The sequence below is a fragment of the Etheostoma cragini genome, chromosome 8 (genome assembly GCF_013103735.1).
Source record: "Etheostoma cragini isolate CJK2018 chromosome 8, CSU_Ecrag_1.0, whole genome shotgun sequence".
NCBI lineage: Eukaryota > Metazoa > Chordata > Actinopteri > Perciformes > Percidae > Etheostoma > Etheostoma cragini.
The window spans coordinates 3,019,991-3,047,067 of NC_048414.1; the positions used below are offsets into that span (position 1 = coordinate 3,019,991).

At 40.9% G+C, this 27,077-nt stretch overlaps 1 protein-coding gene across 2 annotated transcripts in view; it reads right to left on the reverse strand.

The window, feature by feature from the left end:
• met (MET proto-oncogene, receptor tyrosine kinase) overlaps positions 1-25,925 on the reverse strand; it is a 75,044-nt gene extending 49,119 nt beyond the window's left edge. The window contains exons 1-2 of one of the 2 annotated variants that reach the window (XM_034879085.1): positions 25,638-25,925; positions 22,869-24,069 (exon numbers count right to left, since the gene is read on the reverse strand). In XM_034879085.1, coding sequence (XP_034734976.1) covers positions 22,869-24,068 — 1,200 coding nt within the window. In that variant the 5' untranslated portion in view covers position 24,069; positions 25,638-25,925. The remainder of the gene's footprint in view (positions 1-22,868; positions 24,070-25,637) is intronic. The other variant, XM_034879084.1, reaches the window with a different exon arrangement.
• Positions 25,926-27,077: the final 1,152 nt, after the last annotated feature.

Consider the following 27,077-nt stretch of genomic DNA (forward strand, 5'->3'; position numbering starts at 1 on the left):
CTGTTATTGTTACAAATAAAAATCATAGCAATGCGCCGAGATACAAATGCGCCTGGCTGTTAAAGGGAATAGGAGATGACACTCTCATTGGTTTATTGTATATTACACCCAAAACACACCTATGAATTAAGAATGACACTAAGTACAACCCTTTTGAAACAGCGCCATGCGCTTAGATTGTTAAAATAGGGCCCTCTAACTATATCTATATATATTGTATTCATCGTTTATGACAACTTCCAACAACAACCACAGCATGGAAACAACAGGTACAGTGGCCAGTTTTAGACTTAAATAAAAAATGTTCACAATAAGCATTCAAGCTTATTAGACAAGAAACAAACGAAATTTCGATTTGAAATTTGATAAAGATGGATTGGGGGGGTTGATAAAAAGAAGAAGAAAGATCTCTTCTTCAAACATGATGGACAAGTTGCCTTTAATCTGTGGATCTGTGTGTGTGTGTCTACTTACACCCAGACATTTAGCTTAGTTTATTAGTGTGTAATGTCGTGGACAGTCCACCTTAATTAACTGTACATTCAAAGGAGCAGCTTTAGCCTCTACTGCTAATTTACAGCTGTAGTACCCAGCCAGCTGACAATAGGCATCCTAAAATACAATGGTTAACATATTAAAATGAGTTATATTACATCTATAATAACAGCAGGCCTTAGCAAAAGGCTTAAGACATACAAAGAAGCGGCACACAAACAAAACAGCACAGATAATGGCAATGGCTTTAAAGCAGTCCATGCAGTAAAGACAATAGGAAGGAGAAAAGTCTCAAAGGCCAAATTGACGCACATACAAGACATAATGGAGACAGGCAGCAACATTTAGTGTAAAATATGACTCACTGTCACTGAGCACATAAGAAAAATAAGACAATCTGCCAAAACTCTTCCCACTTCTCAAAAACAACAACAGATAGAGGCATCATCACTGTGGAGATTATGTCACACGGCTCAAAAAACATTCCCTGGGCTGATTGTTTTCAGAGCAAACAAACAGGACTTTGGGTTGTTTGTTGAAGCGGAGCAGGTCGATGGGAGGGAGAACTGGAAAGGTCTTGGAAGCATTCCTCTGCCTCTGCTGAGGTATTCCTCAGGATCAAGGCAAATTCAATTGGACAGTGGAAAGACTGTTTTGACAAGCTGCGTTTGAAGCTCCGCTGCTGTTAACCATGGCTTTTTCTTGGCACGGAGAGAGAGTTTTAGAGGGCGTCAAACAGAGGTAAACAGGTTCCTCCATAAATAAAGTCTCTACACAAAGTTCAAAAGACAATTTCAATAATCTCAAAGACTTACATGTATAACAAATATCTGTTAAGTCGTTAGCTATTGAGGTAACACAATGGTGATTGAGTTTATGGCCCACTGATAATAGTCCTTGTGTGTGCAGTTTTACAAACTGGGTGTCTGTGGCGACATTCCCGGGAAAAATCCCAAGCAGCGCACAGTTCCTGATGGATTTTATCATCCAGCAGTGGTTGGTCAGCAAGCTCACGCTACAGACTCACTCTTGACTTTCACTGTGTCTGAAGAAGCATACTGTTTTTTCCAGTCTCTTCCGGCATTGAGTGGTGATGGATGATGTTTTTGGATCATGCGCACCAAATTCAAAGTTTCAAAAATCCAATCCCCCTTTCGGTACAATGGATAAGTGTCATTGGCCAGCCATAATTAAATAATAATAAATAAACAGCACAACGTGATGTCGACTTAACACAACTTCACGTCTCGGCAGAAACAAAAGACTTTCACCCAGAAAACTCGGTTTGTTTTAATCCAAACCACAGTCTTATTCCTAAACTTAACTGTTATTGTTACAAATAAAAATCATAGCAATGCGCCGAGATACAAATGCGCCTGGCTCTTAAAGGGAATAGGAGATGACACTCTCATTGGTTTATTGCCTATTACACCCAAAACACACCTATGAATTAAGAATGACACTAAGTACAACCCTTTTGAAACAGCGCCATGCGCTTGGATCGTTAAAATAGGGCCCTCTAACTATATCTATATATATTGTATTCATCATTTATGACAACTTCCAACGACAACCACAGCATGGAAACAACAGGTACAGTGGCCAGTTTTAGACTTAAATAAAAAATGTTCACAATAAGCATTCAAGCTTATTAGACAAGAAACAAACGAAAGGTTTGAGAAGAAAGCACGGAAAACTTGTTTTCTTTTATTGATCCTAAAACTGTGTAATGGTGGTTTTCTAACACTAGCAGCAGCTTCTAAACCAGAGTATGAGCTACAAGGGTTTCAAAAAGGTTGAAATGTTGGTCCGAGGTGCAGGGCTACAAAGAAGAAGAGCTTTTAAAATATGGGAGACCCTGCAGAACCTGTTGCATAGTCATCAGAAAACTATTGAAATATAGAGGTTATAATCTAGTCAACTTTAATAAAATCCAGTCCAGTTTTGATAGATAGCTTTTTTTGTTTAACCTGCACTTAACTTTAACAACATGCACCAGGCTTTGCTTGCATTGGATGCTTCAACAAAACCTTAACTTTTATTAAAAAATAAAGGAAAATAAGGGCACTGTCAGTGCTACAGAAACATTTTAAGTTCATATTTCAGGGCAATATTAAGGTTTATTACCCAGCCCAAACGGGGCAACTGATTACATCTGATGTTAAGTTTAAAACTCATTTTTCACCTTTCTCTTACATTCATCTTTGGGAAGATTTACAGTGTTGGCAAGTGCTCCTGATGTTGTACATCTCTCAGGCCATTTTGTGAAGGTGTCTTCTTGCCGTAGAACAGTCACCGTCGGGCAGATCCGAGAAATATTGTACACCTTTTCCCCATGCTTAACCAGCAGCCATTGTCCCCAAAACAACGGCATGGTGATAGGGTTTCGTTGTCGTGGGGCTCCTTAACCCTGCGGCACGGCTCAGAAGAGTCAAGAAGGGGGTGAAAGGTGATCTGCGTGGCCTAATATGGTTTTCATACTCTCACTGTGGCCCCTGGGTCTCATGTAAATAGACACACTAATGCCTGAATTGTAAACCATGGGCTGGGTTAATGGCAGGAGAGGGTTTGGATACAAACACTGTCAGTGCTGTGCAAAGAAAGGGTAAAGGCGCTCCTGCTAATGTACCAAAATACACATTGTGTTATGGAGGCTAAGCCCGAGTGAGCAGACTTGCACACATGCACAAAGTCTGTCTGACGCTCAGCTGGCTGTCTCACTGGAATAACAGACCTTTGACCGGCGGAGTGCATGTGCAATTGTGCACTCCAAACAGCGGAGAGGTTTGGTTGTCGTCGGGGTGTGTGGAAATGCATTTTTTAGAGAAAGTGAAATGCAAAGGAATGTGAAGTGCACAAATAGGTCTGTGTCCGTGTGTGTGCATTGTTGTGGTAACGTTGGGGCACGCATTATAGTACACCACCTGGACTTACGGTGCACGTTACTCTGCAACCTGACTCTCAGTTGCTGTAATTAACGTGCTGTGTGTGTGTGTGTGTGTGTGTGTGTGTGTGTGTTTAAGTACGCAGGTGGCTGGTCACACCATGTGCATGGAGTCATGTGTTAATGTGTGTATGCATATTGCTGTAGGGGACTGTGAGGGTGTTAGGGACAGTTAGGGGAGAGAGAGAAGCTGACAATAGGGTGAGGACTGACTCTGGCACTCACAGTGCAGCTGGCCTCGCCCTCGAGTGGCCCCCCAGACGCCAGACAGGACTACAGCTTTGTTTATAATGGGGCCTCGTACATAAACAGGTCCAACAGAAGACAGGGAGAATAGTATTTGGAGATTATAGTAAAATTAGACTTCTCTAGTTTTTCAGAAATGTGAAATAACAAAACTGTAGGGACATATTTTAATTTCATAAAATCTGGACTAGAACCTGTGGTGATGTAGTACCAATATTGTTACTTATATATTACTGGTATGTTTTAATCTTTATGGAGTGTTTAGTCTAATAGCTAAAGATTGCAGATGAGACGGTAGGAACTTTCCAAAGACACAATTTCAAACCCATTTGACACTTGATACCAAAACTGGAACTCCAGCTTTTGCAACACCAACAAAAAAAGAATAGTAGAAGAAGAAAACCAGTGCTTGGGTGGAGATTGGGACACATTTTACAATCCTATTTAGTGGACTTGCTGTTCCCTCTGATGCTTCGCAGCATACAGCTTGTCATGTGCACAGATAATGGACACCCTGTGCCAACCAATTTAGCATGTATGAATATTTTTCAAAATAGACACAGTTTTAGAAATGACAGTCTTCATTGCGTCACTCACTGTGGCCGACTCAATGCCGCGGGGGCAGAAAACTGGAGGTTTCTAAAATCACTGGGTTCCAAAACACATCCAGCATTTGAGGCTGCGAGTAGCAACTACTGAAAGGTCTTTTAGCTCTGAATGTATGACCGTTGTTAAGCAATGTGAAAGCAGATAGCAGTTATGCAAGCAACCCAAGAGGTAACGATGAGACCCTTTGACCAACAAGGTCATCGTCAGACAACCAACGTGAAAGGATTCACGTAGAAAACTTAGGGGGGGCAACAGAAACTACACACTTTAGCTTTAACCCATTAGCAGACCTTTTCACACAAAGGATAATGATGATGTCTATGAAGAGATATTTGATAAGTGGTTTGTACATCATCCATGCTCACAACATGCCATTTACATTTCAGACTTCACATGCTTATTGCATGAACATTTTTAAGCCTGTGTTGGTAAAGGCTTTCTTTAAAATTACCTTTAATTGCCTAGTTGTTTTTTATTTGTTGCCCACAATGATGCACTGCCCATGAACTGAAACCATCCAAAATGCGTAAATCTTTTTTTTTTTAAACAAATCACCTCTTTCACAAAATCTCCTAAAGTAAGAATCCTCAAACATCACTGACAGAAAGATATTTCCAGATACTGAAAATAAGATCTTGTTTCTTTATGAAAATGTTTTCTAAAAGGACTCTCTGTGTTTCTCCCCCTTTCCTCCGGGCCGGTCCTGAGTTAAATTTTGTCCTATCCCCCACCTGCCCTCCCAACCCCCACTTCAATTCTTCTCCTGACCGACCACCTTCCTCTATTTTTTTCTATTTCCTTTACCTCTCTGCACACACACCAATGCACAGCCTATTCAAACAGCTAAATAATCTAGTTGTGTGATCTCCAGGCTTCTCCCACACAGGAACAATACAGCTTCTAGCCTCTTAGCGCCACTAAATCACCCCAACTGTATGAAACCTGGCTGAGTGAATGATGATCCCGCATCCTCTGTCTCCTCTGCCTCCAATAGTAGACTAAAATATCATGTCTGAGAACACAATTAGGGAGGATTTTTTTTTCATTGCGACTTATTTTCCTGCATGTGTCAAAATATTTTCCTTTTCTTCTTCTCGGAGATCGGGGATTTATGCGATTCAAAACAAGGGTAAGAATGATGAACTGTAGAGTTGAGTGATCAGGGGGGCCAGAAGACACTATTTCTGCTCTGTCTGGGAACTTCTTTGATTCAAAGTCTACTACTTAATGGCAACAGGACATTTTTCTGATGAGCTTTCCAGAGTTGCCTTGCAAATCATTTCGGTCAGACTGACACAGTAGCTGAAGTTACAGTCCACTGATCAAAGAGACTGAGACCAGGTCAACTCCTTAATACATTCTTACCTTCAGATAAAGATGAGATGTTACGAGGAAAGTATTTTTCAAAAAAACTTCTGAAGTAAAATCAATAAGGCCAATTTCTGAGGTATTTACATTACAGATGGGTCAATTTTTTTCCATTGATGATTGAGGTTAGGCTCTTATCCTAGGTGTTTCATAAAATCTCCTGACATATGAGATACATTACAACATATAAACCCAGGCTTGTCATGCTTGGCTTGCAGTTTCCGCATCAGGCCCACAGTAAAACATTCCCACCGGACTTGCACGTTTCTCCCTGACTTTTATTTGTTTAAATACTGAGGTCACATCGATAGTTGTGACATCTGCTGTGAGGATGCTGTGGCAGTAGCCCGCATGACGGTTGCTACTGGCTAAGTCAGGCAGGAAGCTTATTCTACCATATTAAGATAAAGTAATTGATGAATGTAAAATGTATTATATGTGACTGTTATTCATGCTGTAACTAGTGCAAATTTGCCATCAAAGTGCTTGTCACTGGGGCAGTACCCTGTGAAGCAGGGGTTCTCAAAGTCTGGATCATAGTCCGCATTCGGACCAAATGGTAAATCAATCCGGACCCAGCCCTGGTATTATGAATACAATACATTATGAAGTGTTTTCCATTTTGAAATACATTTTCTAATGGATCAATAAATCACTATAGATGTTGAATAAAAAAGAAGAAAATCTGCAAATAAACATCACAAAAAGTCAAAAACTGAATGCTGAAAAAAAAGTGAACAAAAAGCTGTGTATGTATATAAAACAGTATGCACCAGCACCATTTGAAATCTTGGTATTTGTATTATTAGAATTTTTTTAGGATTTATTTTCTTCCCAACCTTCAACTCCTCCCTCCCCCTGGTTGTCTAAAAGAATGAGCACACAGTCACGACTGGCTAATCCCACTAACCTTGTGCATTAATGACCCCTCTCCCACTGCCTTTTAAATCTATGGTTGAATTTATTCCTCTTCTCTTAAATTCATATTTCAATAATTTAACTTTGGTTTTATCATGTCAGTTGTTTTGTATTGCATTTTGTATCAATGTTCCCTATGCACCTTCTATTTCTTTAATGTTGTTTACCTGTTTCGAGGCAGATCCTAACCCATCTGCCTCGAAAGAAAGGCACTTTGGGCCAAGGACTTCAGTATCATGTTGTTGTGGGAGTGACAGAAAAAGATGAAAGATGCAGTACAAATACTCCATATTTGAGTTAATTACAGCACAAATACAGCCTAAAATTGTTCATAAAGTTCCAAAATGTGTTGTCATTTTGAATTATCAGGGATCGGGAACCATTGCTCTAACAGATCAATTTGACATGAAACAATGACTTTGAGGTTTAGTTGCTGGCTTTCAGTACACCCAGAAAAGCTCATCCCTTCTTGCTAATGATAGTGGTATCTAGCCATGCAGTTAGTTTTGCTTTAATTTGTCCAGGTCTTCAGATAGGTCTCTGATTTCTCTGCCTTGCCACAATACACTTCACATCAGATAAATGGTGTAGGTATTGCAGCGCTTTTTATGTATATAGCCACCGAGGGTTAAAGGGTGACCAGCATAATGTGGATAAATATGGACGTAAACACCCCCAACCACCCTGTCTTAATACTTTCAGTTTGCTCTGTAACTAAATGAGTTATGACGCTGGGTAATTTTAGGGTGCAAATGAGCGGCATGTTTTGCTTTGCTTTTTCAGCCTGAATATTACTCACTCAGGATATTATTTTAGAGCATTAACGTCTTTTTGAGGTCAGATTAATCAACAATCTGGCAACAAAGCGGAGCGATCAGTCGTATTTACTAAAGCAGCTGCCTTTACTACATGTGCTATTTATTATAGAATAACATGAATGCAAAGCGGTGGGGAGTGATTTAATGTTGAAGCTGCTTCGGACAGTTAGCACCAATCATCTACTGTAGTATACGCATCACTTTATTAGCATTAGCGTTACAATCTCCCATTGATTGCTACAGTCAGAGTGCAGTTTAAAAGTACAGCAGCTCTGCCGTGCACGGCCACAACAGCTTCACGGAAAATGACAAAATAATGTTCCCGTTATGCTACATTCCATATGAAGCGGTGATATGCACAAAACTGGCACTTTTCAATGTTATTCAGCCAAATCTCTTTTTGTCCCAGAATTCCTGCTTCCTAGCAGTCTGGAATAATCAAATCCACCCACCGGTGCAGACACTTGGCAGAGTCTACACAGTGAAGATTTCACTGCACATTGAATATTTCACTGAGAGCAGAAATAGCCAAAAACAGCTCATCTGGCCTTCTCACTACCATTTCAAGCATACAGCCTTCATGAATATAAGTGTCTCTCTCTGCTTCTTGTTTTAGGTCAGATCTGAGGGGCAATTGTCTGTCGTGGAGATTGAACTGCGGGAGCTTTGCTCCTACATGAGGTAAGGCAGGAAAACAGCTGCTGGAGAGCTGCAGCCCGACAGCAGCCGTTGAGGAACAGCCAGATAACCTCAGGTTGTAAACAGCAGCGGCCTGCGTTTCAGGCGCAAGACAGCTTATCAAGCCAGGGTCAACATAAGGTCTGGACACTCGGGCCTCATCATTTCAGCACGCTACTGGATGAGCTGAGATCCCTGGCAGGCGCTGTAATGGCTAAAAAAACTCTCTGTCTTCATACTCGTAGATCTCAGAGCCAGAGGAAGAAAGCAAAACAAATGACTGCAGAGGGACAGCGCAAGAGTGGGGAATCTCAAAAAAAGATATATGTCATTTTTTTTGCTCAGTGTCACGGCCTTTCATATTTGTCCCCTTTTCACCAAGTGACACAGAAAAGTAAATGTAATATTCCAGCAGCTTTGCACGGAAACCAATAGAGCTAAATATAACAGTGGCATCTCATGGACACACAAACAGCCGAAACCTCATCAAAACACTTCATAAAACAGACAAGGGGTTTAATAGATGCAGATCTTTACTACTAAATATTTCACTGCATGTGGCAACAGCTTGCAGGTGGCAGCCATTCGTGTGTTTCAGAGTCTCCATACTGCCTGACTAAGCAAACATATCAGCATTGCCGCTGACCTCAGAGAGCTGACCAGGAGTGCAACAATGCATCATTGTGATATTTTTTCATACTTGTAAAACCCCTGGAAGTAGCTTTGCAGTGTTGCTTAACTTCCTTCTCACACACTTGTAGACATACTGTATACGAGACCTTCAGGGATCGGGTTCGGCATAATTTTGCTACATCTGCTTGCAGTCACTTACTGAGTCAGCACGCATGACGCCAGAATATCTAATGCTCAAGATTGGAAAATTTTAGCATACTGACTTCATGATGAGGGCACGGTTCCATGTTTAACTTAAAAAAAAAAAAAGACTTGAAAGTGTGTGATGCAACCAACCAACCTATAACAATGGTTTCTTGACCTGAAAGCAAACTAGTAGTCATTTATCCTCCAAAACCCTAATTTAGCAAATTTGCAAACCTAACAAAAACTTGTTCAGTATTCCCATAAAACTAAGCCAATAGTTTTTTGGGGGGGTTTTGGGAAAGCACCTTTTAAGTCAAATTAGGGTTTTAACCGTAAAATCCAGCAACCAGTTCCCAGAAAAGTTACTCAGCCCTCTCAGGTGTGAACTTGCCTTCCTCTTGTAATATGATTCAAATCGTCACCGATGAAGAGGATAAGATCAAAGCCTGTAGAGACATTATTGTGCTAGGGATTGAGTAGATAGCTTCTCTGTTTGCGGTGCATTGTTTGGGAGCGCAGCAGGGTGATGAAGCCTAGTGTGCGTATAGAGAGATGGGGAAGAGGGTTTCTTCTCTCTTTGACTCCATTACTTAAGAACACATTCCCATATAATCCTTTCCTGGTATTGTGTGGGGATTACTGGTTAAATGGAATAGGGGGGATTAGTCCAGATCTGAGGTGAGACCTTCCTCTGGAATGACATCATTGTCCACTTTCATTTGGTCAGGAAAATGTAGGTGGCTTGGTTGGTTGTCTGTGTACTCAGGAAGCAAATTAAAATGGTTGATATAAATGGCTATATTTGACTGGAAATGTAGCCGATTGTCCAAATCAGAAGAAATGAAAAGGGTCAGTTCACCCAAATGATAAAAAAACAACAACCTGTTTCTCCATTTTTTTACTTGATGGTTCCTAGACATGCAGGTGGTTTCAGTTTTGTTTTCCTTTATTTGCCCTGCTCTTTTGTGATTTGGCGCTATATAAATGAAATTGAAATGAATTGGATTTATTTGAGACATCCATCTGTGAGACTTCTGCTTAACCCATGTGTTTTCATAATTTTTTTAATCAGAAATATGGATTTATTTCAAACCAAATTGCCCAAAAGTAACATGGTTGCACGTTGTATGGAAACCATACAACATTCTTCACAGGTAAAATTAAGGATTAGCCTACTTTCATTGCATTTTGGGGGGTTTCATTCAATTTCATAGCAATAAAAAACTTTGAGAACCAGTATGTAATCCTGAGTTCTTATGAATGAACCGGCCTGAAGTTTCTGTCCATGTTTCTTTTGTGGTATTGACCAAGGCATCAACCAGACTATACACATAAACAATCTACACCTCGCCTTTTTTATGTACTCCTTACTGCATAAACTGAAGATTGAGAAATATGTAAGTAAGATTTCACCCCTCTGTAGCCGCAGTCCTGCCGGGACTGTTTGCTGCTCTAGTGAACTTTGTGGTTATGAGCGTTTCACAGGGCCAGACTGAGAACTTATGAAAAAGCTTGAAGGATCCAGAGCCAAGGAAATGAGAGCGATCTGGGGTCGAGGTGAGGCCGCTGCTCGGGACAGCAGTAGGAGAAAAGGAGATTGCTTTTGGTCCTTTATTTAGAGCGCAGGGGATGACAGATAAGCATCCACACGCCTCATTTCAATACAGAGCAGGATATCACCATGTGGTGAAATAGAAGAGTAGGAGGCATGCCGCTGATTAGGAAATAGCTCGGAGGCCTTGACTCATAAGCTCAGCGGAGCAAAGCTCCTCCATATTTGACACTAAACAGTGCATCATGAATGTCTTCTGGCACTGCTGGCAAACGCCTTTGAGCTGCTAAGGAAAGCATTTCAAAAATTAAGTTAGAGATGAGTCTGTCAGCAGGATGGAATTTGAGATAAGTATCTCATTTACCTTGTATTTGTTTCAAAACTGAAAGATGACAATAATCACCAAGGCACTTTATGTAGTTGGCTGGAAACAAAGTATTTTTCCCCATCAGCCAACCACATCAAAGGATAAATTAAAAAATCCACCAGAAACCCGATTTCCAGAAGAGTTGCAACTCATGACGTTTCTGTCCAAGGATTGTAAATTGTAACAAAATTGTGAAAAAAATGGGAAATAAATATGGAAAGTTACTTCCAAGAGGCCAAATTGACATTGTTTAACTGCTTGTGTTGTTCCATTAATGCTCAAAAGTCAAAAAATTTGGAAGAGAGAAGAAAATCTTCCGAAGTGATATGTGTTTATCTAAAAGGAGTGGTAGTTAGCACTAAACATCTTATCAGCTGTTCCCTCAATTGAACAATATTTGGCTGATGGTGGCTGGTGGTAGTTTACCACCCTGCTTATTGGAAGACATCTTGCAGACACTGGCGGTTGGCTTATTTACTACTCTACTCTTTATCTAGGGAACACAGATAAGATGAGCATACAAAAGCCTGTGCAAAAGGATTTACACACACTTTCAGCTTTCCAGCAAAACAAAAAAAACGAACTCCTGGGCTAATCATTAACTCTTTGGATCCAAAACTAAACATCGACATTGGGTGGATGTGAAATCATGTAGAAAACCGTCCAGGAAATGCCTTCAGACATGAACACGCTCACATTGACCCGATACTACTGAGGTGGACTGAATGTTGTAATACAGTTGCTGCAATCCATGTGTGACAGTTCTTCTACAAAAGCATGGTGAAATCTGTTCCTCTGAATGGTGATCATTAGTAAAACGTGGATAGAAGATTAATGATCCTTTAAAGCACGAATCAAACTGTGGTTTGTCACGGTTGGCACGCTTTTCAAGAGTAACCTTTAGCACGATGCATCGCTATTCGTCAAATTCATTTTGTTATTTAAGGATAATTAATTCATTGCTTTTCAAGCTTCAAAAACAAAACATTCTGCAGTGTTCTAATATTAAATAAACTGGGTAAATAAAACTGCAGCAATGAACACATGGCATATCCTGAATGTGCAAAACATAACAGAATATGTAAACAAAAATGTTATTAGGCCTAAAACAAATACAAATAAATTGTAATTGACTCTGTTGATTTTTGAGGCAGCATTGTCCATGTCTGCAATGCATCGATCTTTTGATTCATCTCAACCCCTCTAGTGGGACAGCGACGTCCTGTTGTGTTCTTAACCCTCATGTTGTCCTCCGGTCAAATTGACCCGTTTTCGTGTCTCGATGTTCTTTTTAACTACCCAATTGTAATTACCCGAAGTATCATGATGGATTCCACACAACGGCCTTTGGCAAGTACAAATCTCTACTTTCATTAATTTTAGGGTGTCTTATTCAATTTTAAAGCATTTGAAAAAAAAGTGGTTTTGAAATAGTATTGAGTCAAAGTTGACATATTCCAGTCTTAGTTATAATTTCCTACAAATGAGGTTTATTTACCATACATTCTAAAAAATAACTGTAAAACTAAAGTTAATAAGTTTGTGTTACATAGCGTTAAACGTCAAAAAAAGTGACAAACATTGAAAGAAGTGTTGAACGAAGACATACAACATTGATAAAAAAAACAACAACTTATTCTTACGTTTTCCCTTTTTTTCAACACTTCTGCCACTTTTTTAATGTTTTCACACTATTAACTTAATTTTAGTTATTTTTGGAATTTATGTTCAATAAACCTCATTTATAGGAAATCAAACCTAGTGTTTGAGTTAGAAAAGCAGAAATTAGGAATTATTCAGACTAAAATTAAAGGAAAGTATGTTGATGGATAATCACAGACTGGAATATGTCAACTTTTACTCAATTATATTTCAAAAGCACTTTTTTTTTCAAATGCTATAAAATTGAATAAGACGCCCCAAAATTAATAAAAGTAGAGATTTGTACTTGCCAAAGGGTGTTGTGTGGAATCAATCATGTTATTGTGGGGAATTAAGGAGAAAATTGATGTAGGAAAAAAGGTCAAGAGGACAACATGAGTGTCAATAAAAATGTCTGTTTTTTAAAATTCAAAATCTGAAAAGAATCAAGGTTTGTGTCAAATTGTGGGTCAAAAATTGTAATATGGGATTGGTGTATTGTTACAGCGCTAATATAGACAAGGCTATTAGTGACTATGGTCTTTCATTACTTTGATGCAGAATCGTCCAGGTACGCATCGCGATGCGTCGATGCAACAGCCCTACTGAGTACAGTAAGTGGTTTTTTTCCTAATGTGCTGTGCAGCTGGATGTGGGTGCTCACGCACAGGTACCTGTCTGGACACGGCTGCCAAGTGACGCAACCACCCACAGGAGGGTGGAGTGATGGAGGGCACACAGCTGCCGGCTTTCACCGAAGACATATCACCATATGGCCAGTGAGAGTGTGCCGGGTCAAAGGCTGTTTTCCATGAGGCTATTGTAAATAAACCTACTGAACCGTGTTCTGATACAGCTAATTGTTGCACTGAAACTGCCAACTACTGTATTTTTATTCCTGACTTATTTTATAATTATTTACTCCTTTTGTTGCTAAAACTTAGGACTTTTTTAGTTTATGATACCTCTTTTTTATGTATTTTACTTCATTGTTGTTGGTTGTGTTCTTGGTTTTTAGATGCAGTTTTCTGGAGAGTACTTTGTAACCTTGTTAAGAAAAGTGCTATAGGTAGAAATTTTAGAATGATTATTTAAAAAAAGCTTCAAAAATATATCTTGATCCATCAACAAATTGTCTAATTCTGCGGTGTTTGTGTACATACAGAACATATGAAGATCTGTTTAAAAGTGTGTGTTATGAGATGGAGACAAGCTACTGAAACCCAGCCGATCCAATCTTATTACAAAAACACACACGCATTTGTCTTCTTTATCAAATTGGAAGCTTAAGAGGAGTAAAAAAGACAGGACAGGACAGGAACGTAGTATTTTCATTCTTTTGTTGCTTCCCGTATGCGGCTGCACCGTCCCCCCCGCCTACTGACAGCACCAATGGGTCCTGCACCCGCCGTAGTGATGGCATGGACAGGCTCGGGCATGTGAGACACAATCGCTGGGACAACTGGGGTGAAAAACCTTTGGATGGACAGTGATGCCTCCGTGCTAATTTACATCGTTTTTATGTTTGAGTTCATCCAGGAAGAATTAGCTTCTGGTTTGGCATACCAGAGACATCAAATCTGAGAGATAATTTCCACTTGGTATACGCAATCCAATATAAAGATAAGAAACAATACATTCTGCATCCATTAACAACTGTGTCTTGTCAATTCCAAATCAGGAAATCAATGACTCGTACAGTCCAACAGGGCTGTCCTCGCCTAAAGAAACTCTAAGTTACACTTACATGATTTTGTTGACCAATAGATTAATTGATTTCAATGACAGATCTGTAAAACTGCACAAAGAATCATTCAAAAACACCCCTTTAAAGCTGTGTCGGGGGCTGTACACGGTCACAGAAGGCTTGTGTCACGTGGACGCGCCAACAGTTTTGTTGTCGTTACTCAGAATTCCTCATGGGGGAGACAGAAACCAAGCACTGTGGCTTTAAATCTCACATTTCCCAAAGATTTTCTAATAGGTTTCTTGGAAATAAGTCATTCTGCATTAAAAAGCATAAAAAATGACAAATCAGATCACTTATAAGACATGTTGAGACCACGATGCCCGATTAGTCAACTAATCGACTAAAAGAGAGCAGTCCTACCTCTTTACTGAAAAACAAGATTAATATTTTCTGGGTTTTTTAATGTTTTTGAGAAGTCCAAATTCACATGTTTTCTCTCTGATTCACACTTTATTAAATTATCTACTTTAATTACTAAATGTTGTAATCATGTTTCTTCATACTGTAAATCTAAGTCTTAGTACATGGAGCACCGACTGCATGTTGTTGTGCCCTGGAAGTGAAAGGAAAAACAGTTCGCAATAATCCACTGTGGACTACCCCAATATAAAAAATAAAATAGACATCTGATTATTCATCTTATCTTTATCTTCTTATCTTTTTTTGGGGTGTAATATCGGCTGTGCAGCATCTAAAAAAAGACTTCAGAATACTACTTCTAGATGGCGGGGATGTTGATGTTATGTGTACCAGCCTCATGAGAGCCTACTTGTTCTGAACTTCTGTTTTATGCAGAGGAAGAGTTCAAGCGAACAAATACCAGTTTAGTGATGGCATGAGCAGGCTCGGGCATGTGGGGCCAAAATCCACAGCAGAACCCATTGAATCAGCAGCATTACTGAGAGATTCACAGTATTAAGTCGATCTATTGTCAGGCTGCTGCAGGTCTTATCATCTGCCACTGGAAAATTACAACGAATGCATGAAATATTAGGGCAGCTTAAGTGGATGATTGATTGATCCATAATTGCTGTTATTACGGCACATCTCCTATCACATGTAGATGTTAAAGGCTTTGATATATGCAGTTTGCAGTGTCTTGGCTGAAAGGCAACTGATGCCAGCTCTACATACATATCTGAGAAAGTAGATAAAATATAGTTAAGAAGTTTTTTTTTTTTTTTATTATGCCGACCATCTCTCTCCCTGTAGAGTGTTTTGTAACTTTTGTTTTGAAAAGTGCCATGGGAATAAAGTTTATTTACCCAGCATTTCACAGAAATATAAATTTGGAAACAAATGCAGTTATTTGCACAGGTGCTTTTGATAGAAGTCGAGTCAAATTGCAAGCCAAGATTGAAGTCCTGCACCCACTTTAATGATGCAAACCATTAGAAGGAGACAGCATCTGTGTTAATAGCTTTTTTAAAAGCTGCAAGTCCTTTCATGCATCCTGTACAGTTGATAGTTATGAAAGGCCTACATGGTACTGTCCTATTTATCTATTATTGTTTGGGATTGAACCAAATCAAAACTGGAGCATTTTTTCCCCTTTATTTCATGTCTCTCAAGTCACCATTTTTGTAGTCTAGCATTGCCAGACTTTCCTCCACAATGCTGCAGAGGAGGGTCTGGCAAGTCCACACAGCACATCGGGATGGGAGAAAAACGTGCTCTGGTTTACTGGCATTTCTTTAAACTAATCACAGTTGTCTTGGGCGGTGCTCGGCGCTAGAAAGAGCCATGGTGCCTCTGTTAAATAGTCTCGGGAAGAAACTTGTTTTGGTGGAACGTGTACATTCAAAAGTAGTTCTAATTGTGCAACAGCAAACTGAGATTGGACAGATAGTCTAGCTAGCTGTCTGGATTTACCCTGCAGAGATCTGAGGAGCAGTTAACCATAGTCCTCAGAAATTCACGGGAGTTTAAACACAAAGGAAAGCAGAATTTCGGCGGCACCTGATCAATTCCAGTAGTGGAACTACGTAGATATAGACAACCCGTTTTTGTGACTTAAAGGTCTCAAGACATGCTGCTTTTTAGATTATTTTATATAGACCTTAGTGGTCCCCTAATACTGTATCTGTGGTCTCTTTTATGTAGACCTTAGTGGTCCCTAATACTGTATCTGAAGTCTCTTTTATGTAGCCATAAGTGGTCCCTAATACTGTATTTGAAGTCTCTTTTATATAGACCTTAGAGGTCCCCTAATACTGTGTCTGAAGTCTCTTTTATATAGACCTTAGTGGTCCCTAATACTGTATCTGAAGTCTCTTTTATGTAGACCTTAGTGGTCCCTAATACTGTATCTGAAGTCTCTTTTATGTAGACCTTAGTGGTCCCCTAATACTGTATCTGAAGTCTCTTTCCCAAAATGCAGCCTTGATGCAGAATTACAGCCACTAGAGCCAGTCCCACAATGAGCTTTCCTTAGTATGTGCCATTTCTGCTTATGTAGCATTAAATATTACCGAGGAGGGGGGGGACAAGGGGGAGAGTGGGGGTGTGGCCTTTACCAACTGCCATGCTTCGCTTGTTTGCAGCCCAGGATGTCTCCCTCTTTCTCGTGAGCAGGCAAAATTCTCTGGGCGGGAAAAGCAGAGAAACTGGAGGTAACCTTGTCCCTTATGACGACATAAGGGGAACATTTCAGCTCGGCCCATCTGAGCTTTTATTTTATCAAAGTCAGAGCAGCATACCCGGGGCTTGGTTTACACCTGTCGTCATTTCTAGTCAACGGGAGACCATAGGCAAGCTGGCAATTAATATTAATGTTAAAAGCAGCAAAAATTGACAGACACACAATGTGTACCATACATACAGAGTGGACAGTGGCCAAATCACACTTGATGAAAAAACATAAAAACAAGTCAAAGTTAAATGTAGACAGTATTTGCACATACTTAATACTCACTTAACCTCTGTTAAGTTCCCAGCTGTGCCTTTTACAGATATTTAACACAACTAAACTCCATAAGCTGTTCAAGAGTTGCATATGCATGCAGTGGTTCATTTTGTCATTAATCCTGGATTAAGCTTTTATTGACCTGGTAAGGACCTACAACAGGCAAAACCTCTACTGCATGCTCCTCCTACATTCTGTTACAAATTTCTTATGTGCAAATAAAATGAAATTCAATCTCATCTAGTGAGCAAACAACTGACTGGCAAAGCCAAATATTCCTTGGAAGCAGGGCGGTATACTCCGGTTTTGGACTCAAGACTAGTTTTCTATGGTCTCTGACTTGTCTCGGACTCGCTTGTACTTGGACTTAGACTTGTCTTGGTCTCTGCCACTGGTCTTGCCAAATATGGCTTTTGATCTTAACCGAGTCCAGGTGTCTTTGAAGGGAAAGAAAAATACTGACCACCTGATAGCCAATCCCACACTAGATTGTCTTGATACTTGTCATGCATAAGACTTTTTTTTCTGTCCTGGACTCGGTCTTGACTCAAACTCTAACCTTTTTGGACTCAGTTATGTTTTGGACTCAAACCTCTTTGGACTCTGACTAGACTTGGTAAAAACTAGTCCTGGTCTTGGACTTGTCTTAGACTCCACAAAGGTGGTCTTGACTACAGACCTGCTTGAAAGTCCCACAACTGCATTTTTATTGTATTTCATAATCAGAAATGATTAGGAATTCCTTAACAGAATAACATAAAATCAATGGGCATCTGCGTCTGCTCGTTTAAAGCGTGTTCATTAAAACAGGCGAGCTAATTAAAATGACTGTCGGTCAAAAGCGTCTCCGAGCTGGAATTATATTACACACACTATAATCAATCAGGCCAAAGATTCAATTTAAAAGCAATCAGCATTTGGTGGGTTTTTCTGGAATCAATGGTAATCCAATGATAATTTTGACCCGTGGCTGATCTTTATTTTTAGTCCTCCCTGCTCCCTGAATAGACTTATGGGAGTGGGTGCCAGGCGACGCGTGTTTGGGACGCTCCAGATCCCTGCTGTTGCTTTACACACTACATTACCCAGCAAAATGGCCGTGCTCTTACTCTTATACTCGAAACTGTCAGACAACAGCTCATACTGGGGGTTGGATCAATAGTTTAAAGGGTGCTTTTGATGTGAGAGGTGGAAAGCTACTAAAAAATAAGAACATTTGTTCAAGAATAAAATTGGTTAATCGCATTAAAATTGTTACTTGACTCAGGTTAAGGTTTGGCATTCATGCTTGGAAAATAATAAGTATCAAACTGCCTCATTAAGTGCTCAAAGTTGTTAGTGTGTTTACCAAGATTAATGATTATTCATTTCCATGTGGCCTTAGTAAATAATGGAATGGACTCTAACTCTAAGAACGGAGGCCTTTTTGATAGGAACTTTTGTGTATGTGCCTCTGCCTCTTTAAATCCAGATTAAAATGAAATTATTTGAAAAATATTATAAAATGCACCTAGAAATGTAGCATAATTGCATTTTTACTAAAGCACAGGAATCATCATCTCATGCTAAGAACAGCTCCATTTTCATCAGGAAAGTGAAGACAGAAACGGCCTTGCAGAAACAACAAGAACAGCAGATTTGATCCATCAGGAGACAGCCATAAAGTGAGCCACTCATCATGACAACATTTATCATATCTTGCTGCCTAAACTGGAGTTAAGAGGCACGTCTTAGCAGACAACCACCACTTAAAAACTTCAAACATGCTCTTACGTTGGGCTTTCGACCTCATCCAGATCCTTATTGGGAGACTTCCACCACAAATACACAGTTTGGTTGAGCAAACGACAAAAATAACCTCCTGTGTGCTCACTATAAGTATGCCTCCTCCAAGCGTTTACACCTTTTACGAATTTATGGCCGTGCGTATCTCTCCCAATCCTCATGATAACAGAAAGCCAACCTGCCATATGCCACGGAATACAAGTCATAAATCTATTAAGCAGTGCTATGATTAGATCACTTAACTTCAGGCTTACAACACAAGCATCAGATGGGCAGTTGTTCCACTGACTTTTGTCGTTACAGCTTGTTTTTAACCTGGCAGCTGAAGAAAAGAGGATACACGTAAGACTGTCAGCAATAAAAGAGAGCTTGGAAAACGGCTTAGCACCGAGTTAAAAGCTCTTTTGGCTGCAAGATTCAGCAGCGTCTGCGCGTTTGGAGGTTTGCATTCAATCAAAATTTGAAACAGCAGATTCTTTTGCCATTTGTCTCTGATGAGTCCGGCATAGAAACAACATGACTGTCCTAGTTTTCGGGCTGAGGTTACTAAAAAGTAGCATTGGTTGAGGACAGTGCAGCTACAAAAAAGTACAGTCAGCATAGATTCAATTTAAGTTTTTTTGTAGTCATAAAGCTAAGCAGAGTCAGAATTACAAACGGAAGGATTCTGTGATAATTATACAGCACAGAGATGCTCCTTTGCAGAACTGATGCCATACCTCATGCCAACCCAGTAATCAAGTGAGTCAAGAGGAAAGAATGTGTAATATTTGAATAGCACAATCTCTCTCTGAGTGATCAAAACAACAGTTTTCATTCACTGTCAAAGAGGTGGCAGCAGACAATCACTGTTTGGGGTTTTCAGAGTTTCCCAGCATTTTTCACTCTTGTTAAATACTTTGAAGGCAGAGCAGTTTGAAGCGTTAGTTGTTTGACTTTAACATGATGATTTTTGCTTTGTTACCGTGAACAGGAGCTTAACAACAGACTCTGTGAGTAATCAGTTCACAGCTGAAGGCTGTTTCTGACTTTTGGACATTCACTGTTAAGCATTACATCACACAAAACCTTTCACATCTGTTTACCAAAGACGCCAGGAGCCAGACAATCTGCCCGGAGGTTGTCAGTATGTTGTACTATTTTCAACTTTTTTTCTAAATCATGCTCTGTGACAAAATTGTCCAAAATTGCAGCATTCCAGCTGACCCACCAGTAGGGCTGGGAACCCTATTCAATACTTTTAAGGCACCGACTGCTTAGTATCCAGTATCTAAAAACACCTCATCATTCAAAAAACAAATTTCAATAACGTGGAGTAAATCTCATCAGCGTCAGACACAATTTCTGCAGATATTCAATATTTAAAAAAAAGAATCGCCTTGCAATCTGGGGCCAAAAAAGCTGATGAGGACATTTCTAACTGAAATATGTTGAGTTGAAAATGGTCATACATACAAGATGCGATGCCTTAGAAAGTCAGTGACAGATCATAGGACATCAACCCAGATAAAAAGGCTCTTTGGTGTTACTGATGCAACTTCCACTTTCCCACAGGTGCTGGTAACAGGTGGGGGTCGAGGGGAGTGGGGAAGAGGGCCTCGCCAGTGTGGCCGGCTGCCCCAGTGGGTCAGGGGATCATCTTCCGCCCAGCTGCTGATGCCCTGTTATCCCCGAGCCATTCATCACGGCTCGCTGAGAGTCAGATATGCGTTGCCCCAGAACCCCCCCAGCTCCCAGCATTCCTCACTTTCCCCTGTGGATCTCCACCGCTGATAGCTGTCAGGACTGTACTGATGTACCCAAACACCCACCCACCATGTATTTGCAAAGCTGGTTTGAATCAATTTTAAGAATATGACACTATTCATGTCTGTCGGTCTGCCTGTCTTTCTGTCTGTCTGATCTCTTCCCTGCAGCCTGTGTCTTTCAGATCCCTACATACAGACTACAACTACACTAAAAAAAAGACTGTGTGGCAAGGTATAGCTATACCTAGAAATCAGGCATACGTTACACATTTGCCAACAACTCTGCAATGCAAACATTATCTTTCCACCCAGCCATTGGTTCCCATTTTGTTTTGCGTAGTACAAATATTCATTTGTAGGCTCTTCAAGTTTACATGAGTTGAATCCAGTTTTTCGTGAGCGTGCTGTTCTAGTGGTAAACACACTTGTGCCATATTACAATATCCAAAATCTAAGACGATATCTAGTCTCATATCACGATATCGATTTATTGCCCAGCTCTACATATATCATATCACATGTCCAGGAGACTAAGGTAATCCACTGCCTGACTGACGCTGAGGTTCAGTAAAGAGTAAGTCAGATAAGGTTTTAGCAGCAGTTAACATATTGACAGACCCTTTGGCCGGGTGGTCAGCAGTTAACTTCATGTCATTATTGATCAGGTGAGTCGACCGCTTGATTATATTAATGTTGATGGATTAGAGGTGAGTGACTACAGGCAAGGAAACAACTGGCTTGCAGCAGAATAGGGAGGGGGAATGCTTTCTTCAGTGTGGGGCTAAAACTCAAGATTATTTTCATCGTTGATTATTTTCTCAATTCATCCAGAACTTGTTGGTCTGTAAAATGTTGATCAGAGTTCCCCAAAGCCCAGAAGATACTCAGTTTACTGTTATGGAGGAGTACAAAAACTAGAAAATATTCACATTTAAGAAGCTATAATCAGAAAGCGTAGACCTTTTTCCATTAAAGAAATTTCTCGAACTGATTAATTAATTGTCAAAACAGTTGCTGAATAATTTGAATTTTTCACAACTAATCGATTAACCTTTCAGCTCTACTTCATTAAAATGCACATGAATTGAAACACTGACTAGGAGGTAAAGTGATGACTTCTGTTTGCACGTTTAACTGGCTTTTGACCCAACTAGTTATCAGTCAAGATGTTTGAACTGGTTTTCTGTATGTTTGGGATCATTGTCCTCATACCTGGCTAAGAGTCCTACACTGTGCTTCAAATATGGTTGTAAAAAGCCTCAAATCATAACAGAGAGTCTGTCCTTTAACCCCATCATCATTGTTTCATTTCATATCCAATGGGCTGCTGTACAGAGCCACAACTTGGAAAAACCTTCCACTTTCTGGTAATCAATTAACAGGCATATAACAATCTTTAAAACAGAGTCAACAGACTATCTTCAGGGATTTGTTTCTGCACATGTTGCTATTATGCAGACCTGCATGTATACTCTTAACCAGAGGGGTCAGAGGTCAGGGAAAAAGTCAGGAGGAGGTCACGCTTCAGTGTCTTGCTCAAGGACACTTGATCACAAGGACACTTGAACACAGGACACAAGGACAGAGGTCCAGTAGGCCTCAGTACAGTGGCTGTCTGAACCTGAGACCACCACCCAGTTACTGAGACTCTCTCTCCAGCCAGCAGGACAATAACAGGGAATAAACAGCCAGGGCCTATAACTCTCAACGATAAAAACCAAGCCATGCATTTACAACAGATGACTGATTGAGGCTAATTTTATGTGTCTGAGAGACATCGTAAAACCACATCCTGATGATGTTGTGCTCATCTGCAAAGGTAACAACGTAATGTTTGATATACAGCTGTTGAGCAAAGCATTTAGCAATTCACAGCAAGGGACTTGGACCTCAAGACAGACCATACCAATGGTACTGTCATACAAAGTGTTACTATAGTATGTATATATATATATACACACATAATATAAAACACATAACTGCAGCTGCTCCAATGTCTTTGAAGAGCTTGGTAATTTATGCTAAAAACTTAACTTGAGGAAAGAAGACAACTGCAGGACAGATGTCTTCTTTCCATCTTGCTTTGGATTTGAATTTTCATTGTGTTTTTCTGACAGTTGAGGCAAGAGCATCATTTCCATTTTCCTTTTTTGAGAAAATACGAATGCAAAGTAGGAGTTCTACAGTGGCTATAATGGTAAGCCCCGCCCCTTCCCAGCTCTTACCACATTGTAGCAGGACTTCTTCTCTGATCCAGTGAAGTGATACGGGTCTACTGTGTTGCACTTCTGCATGTATGTCTTAATCATTTTGTTGATGTGGTTCAGGGATATGGCGCAGACGGCTGACTTAGGGGTCGGCTCCGGAGAGTTCGGCTTCCCCCGGGCAAAGGCGGCAAACAGGACGTCATCACCTTCCTCTACTTTCAGCTGCTTCTGCAGCTCAACGTCATTGCCCACTTTGGTGACGTGGGCAGCCTGGAGGATGTTGAATACCTTCACATCGTCCATGGAGCGGCGTCGCCTTTTATCGGTGCTGATGCATTCTAGAGGCATCTCCACGTAACGGCGGAGCACAAGGTCCGAGGAGCACATACGGACTATGCGGGTGTGGTAGGCCTGGGAGTCCATGCTCACCCGCTGCACTGTGAGGAAATAAGTGAAAGGTCCGCTGTGGAAAGAGTAAATGTATTTCAGGTAGTAGTTTCCACGTAGAGACGGAATTAAGTCCATGTACGAGCGGTTGGAGAAGAAAGTGAAGCCGTTCTGGCTCGTCTTCATCTTCCGCAGGGAAATGGTATGAGGATGTGTCGCACTGCCTGATATGTTTCCTATGCCTGGGATCTCAGAGTTCCCAACAAAAAACTTGATGACGTTGCTTTCCACATTGAGCACCTGAGAGCCGGAAGAGCTGACCACAACATCTGAGTCTCTGGGTTGACCCTTGTGTTGCCTCACCCTGTCAGCAAAGCAGTAGACCTGTTCGTCCACGGTTTTCGGGCTAGTGTCGTCATCCAGGACGTGACGTCGGCAAACACCATTGTCGGCCGAGCCGCAGCTATACAACCCCTTGTCGTAAATGTTCTCCACCACCAAAGCAATGTTGTGGTTGTCCACCCTGCCGCCGCTGCTTGAGCTGAACAGCTTTTGGCCGCAGGTCTCGTTGGCAAGGAGTGGCCCCGTGTGGTACTCTGACAGCTTTGTGAGGTTCTGAGACAGGGCGTAGATTCTGTTTACAGCTCCTACGTAGATGATCCCATCAAGGGTCACCATGTTCTGGATGGGGAAGTCCGCAGTGAACGTTGGGAGCTCGTAGTTGACAGAGAGGTTCAGTTTGTTGGTTTCGGTTGATTTATCACACTGCAACTGCACACTGGGGCACAAGGCCCACAGCAGCATGACGACATGAAGCAAGCGGAGATTCATTCTGTTCCAGAAATAAGAGACATGAAAAAAATGAGTTGGTGAAACATCCCTGCTGGAACACAGAGAACTCAAAACATCCATCATAAATATCTCTGAATAGGTGGCCCCAATTGTCCAGAGTGTGAATGTGTGGAAAAAGGGGCAGTCTGTGCTGAATAGGGACAACTGAGGAGAAAATAGAGGGACATCGAAATCCCTTTTGAGACTCATAAATGGAACCCTGTCGGGGTTTAAAACCAGGGTTTACTCACTTCACCACAAGCAGTGAAACCATTCATACTGAAGTGACTGAAGGCTTTATGGTGACACAATGCTCCAATACCAGCCTCCTAATCCTCCGTGCTTCTACGTCTGACTCGATTGACCCTAGACAAACCAGCAGCGGGACCTGGGTGAGCACTTCTGTGGTGCTCAGCTCCATTCCCAAGTGACCACAGTGAGAGGCAAAGCAGTGAATCACCCAGAGAGCAGCCCGCTCTGCAGGGCGACGCAACCACGGGCCTAAGTTTAGACAGCAAGGGCCCGAGGGAGTGGAGATAAACTCAATTAAAACAAAATAGGCTGGAGGGAGAAGGCAAGGGGGACCAATCCTGCAAAATGATAAATAGCCCCAGCAACTAAATGGTAATCCACTGGGAGATGCTTTTAGTGGAGGGAGGGAGGGAGGGAGGTTGAGCAACACCAGAGATTTTGCAAAAGGTGCAATTGCATGCCCCCTATATCTGCATGTGTGGTTTTAACATATGTAAACCAAAACAAGGCAATAACTTCCAGCACATTGGGTTTGGGGGTTTGGCTTTTGTATGTATATCCGCAGTGTTGCATAAACTTGCTGAGATCCCCTGTGTGCACATTTTGGACTGATTTATGAACGTCTGTTAGCAACTCATTTGTATTTAGAGCAAGTCTGAGGGAGAAGGCTCAGTTTTATTCAGTGTTATATAGAGACAGACAGACATAGCAGGTGCTTATAGCCAATCTCCTATGAAAGTCTAAAGCAAATACCATTACTGATAAGTGCCAAAGACATAATATTAGAGACTGAGGCAACAAAGGGGATATAGACAAAAATACATATAAAAAGGAGTATAAATTTGGAACCCAAAAACACATGATAGAATTATAGAATATTACACAGTAGTAGAGTGCGTTTTCTGTTATGAAGGATATGATGAAGAGAGTATCTTCTTGTTTTGGACTACTATTGTAAGTAATAGTTGGAATATTATTGCGCACCTGCACCAAACACAATAAATTTACCTCCTTATCGCACGGCTGTGTTTTCAAAGGACAAAAGGCGGTGGGTAACAGTGAAAATGTTTTTAGTTCGAGAGGAAAGTGACTCATGGCAAAAGGTCTCAGCAAACATTGTAAGCTGGTGAAATTGTGCTAGGAGCCAGAAAAAAAACATTTCAAAGGCTGTGATATCTAGACAAGGAGTAGGAGGAGGAGAAGCAGAAGGAGAGGGTTGCGAGTTTTAGGGTCTCTGCGTTTTTACGCATGGAACAGTTTGAGTGAAATGACGTCAAGTCAAAAAACTGTGTGAACATTTGCAGATAATAAACTCACCTGTTAGCAAGCAACAGTGTTGTAAGTTCCCGTCATTCAAATCATGTTCCGCTGGTGTCTCCAAGAGCGGGACTTCTTTGACGTTCTCAAGTCCAAACTGATCGCTGTGGAATCTTTTTACGCTTCTAAATAAAACTCCCAGAAAAAAAATAGTCCGATGCTTGTTAACTCCCTCAATCCGACCTTGCCCGCTTTACAAGTAGTTCAACTCTAGTTCGCTGAAGTCTCAGCATTGACTGACTGCATCCAGCAGAAACACGCTGCCGCTCCTGCCGCTCTCACATCAGCTCCTCTCGTGGCGCGTAGAAGCTCCGCCTCTTTCTCTCCAAAACTCTGTGAGTTGCGTCCAGGTGCTGCTGTGGCTCCTCGCGCTGTGGAGTTCAGGTGAGACCAAACAGACCCACACAGCTAGGAAAGCTGAGCAAACAGTAAATTATGAGCTGTAGTTAGTGGTACTCATGTGGCCCAGAAACACCAATTACAACAAAACCAGTTTTTCAAAGACGCCCCAGGTACTGTTTTTCAATGTATCACTTAATAACCAAAGGTTTGTGAATAATGCCCTCAAAGAACTCAAATTCTGTAGTTTGATATCACATGCAATGTACTAAAGTACTATATTTTAAGTGTAAATTCCGAATTGCCTAAAAAAAAAAAAGTTTGGTATGGGGGGATTTCTTCACCAGATTTGAATATCCCTACACTAGACTCTGAAGAAGGGGCTTTACTCCATTAATAAAACATCTTTTACAGCACAACATGCCTTGGCTGACCAATTAAATTCCATAAATTGTCAAAATAAATTGCATATGGCTACACAAAGGAAGGACTTTCTTTCTTGTCCAGCTTCCACCTGACTCTCCTCCAGCAGCCCTGTGAGTCAGACTACTGGTTGTCATGTTAAAACAGCTCACTCAGCCATTCATAAGGAGCTAAGTTATAAAGACTTAACCAACTGTGTGAGTGTGTGTGTGTGTGTGTGTGTGTGTGTGTGTGTCTTAACTCATGAATCAACAGTGGCCGGCACAAAAAATTCCTTTGTCCCACTTCCTGAAAAGGAGGGCAATAGGAACGAAGACTGGAAACCCTGATAACAGAGTGCGGACGGAGAATTAATAGGTACAGAGCTGCCGAGGAGCAGCACAACGGCTGTTTGCACTCTCTTTCTGACAGACACAGTGACATGTGAGGGTTTAATGAGAAAGACAGTCAGGGGACGAGTGTGTTCAAGTGGAGTGATGAGTGATTTGACGGAATCTGTGACATCTTCTTTGTAAAACAAGACTGATCACTCTGTGTGGATGAAATAAGTGTTTCAGCAAGCTGCAGTGTCATTACAGAGTTACAGTTTCCTCTTGTCCCCCCCTTTTTTCTGTTCTTAATGATAGAACCGCTCAGCTGGGTTTGTCACATTCATTCTTAGAATTGAAACATAGAGAT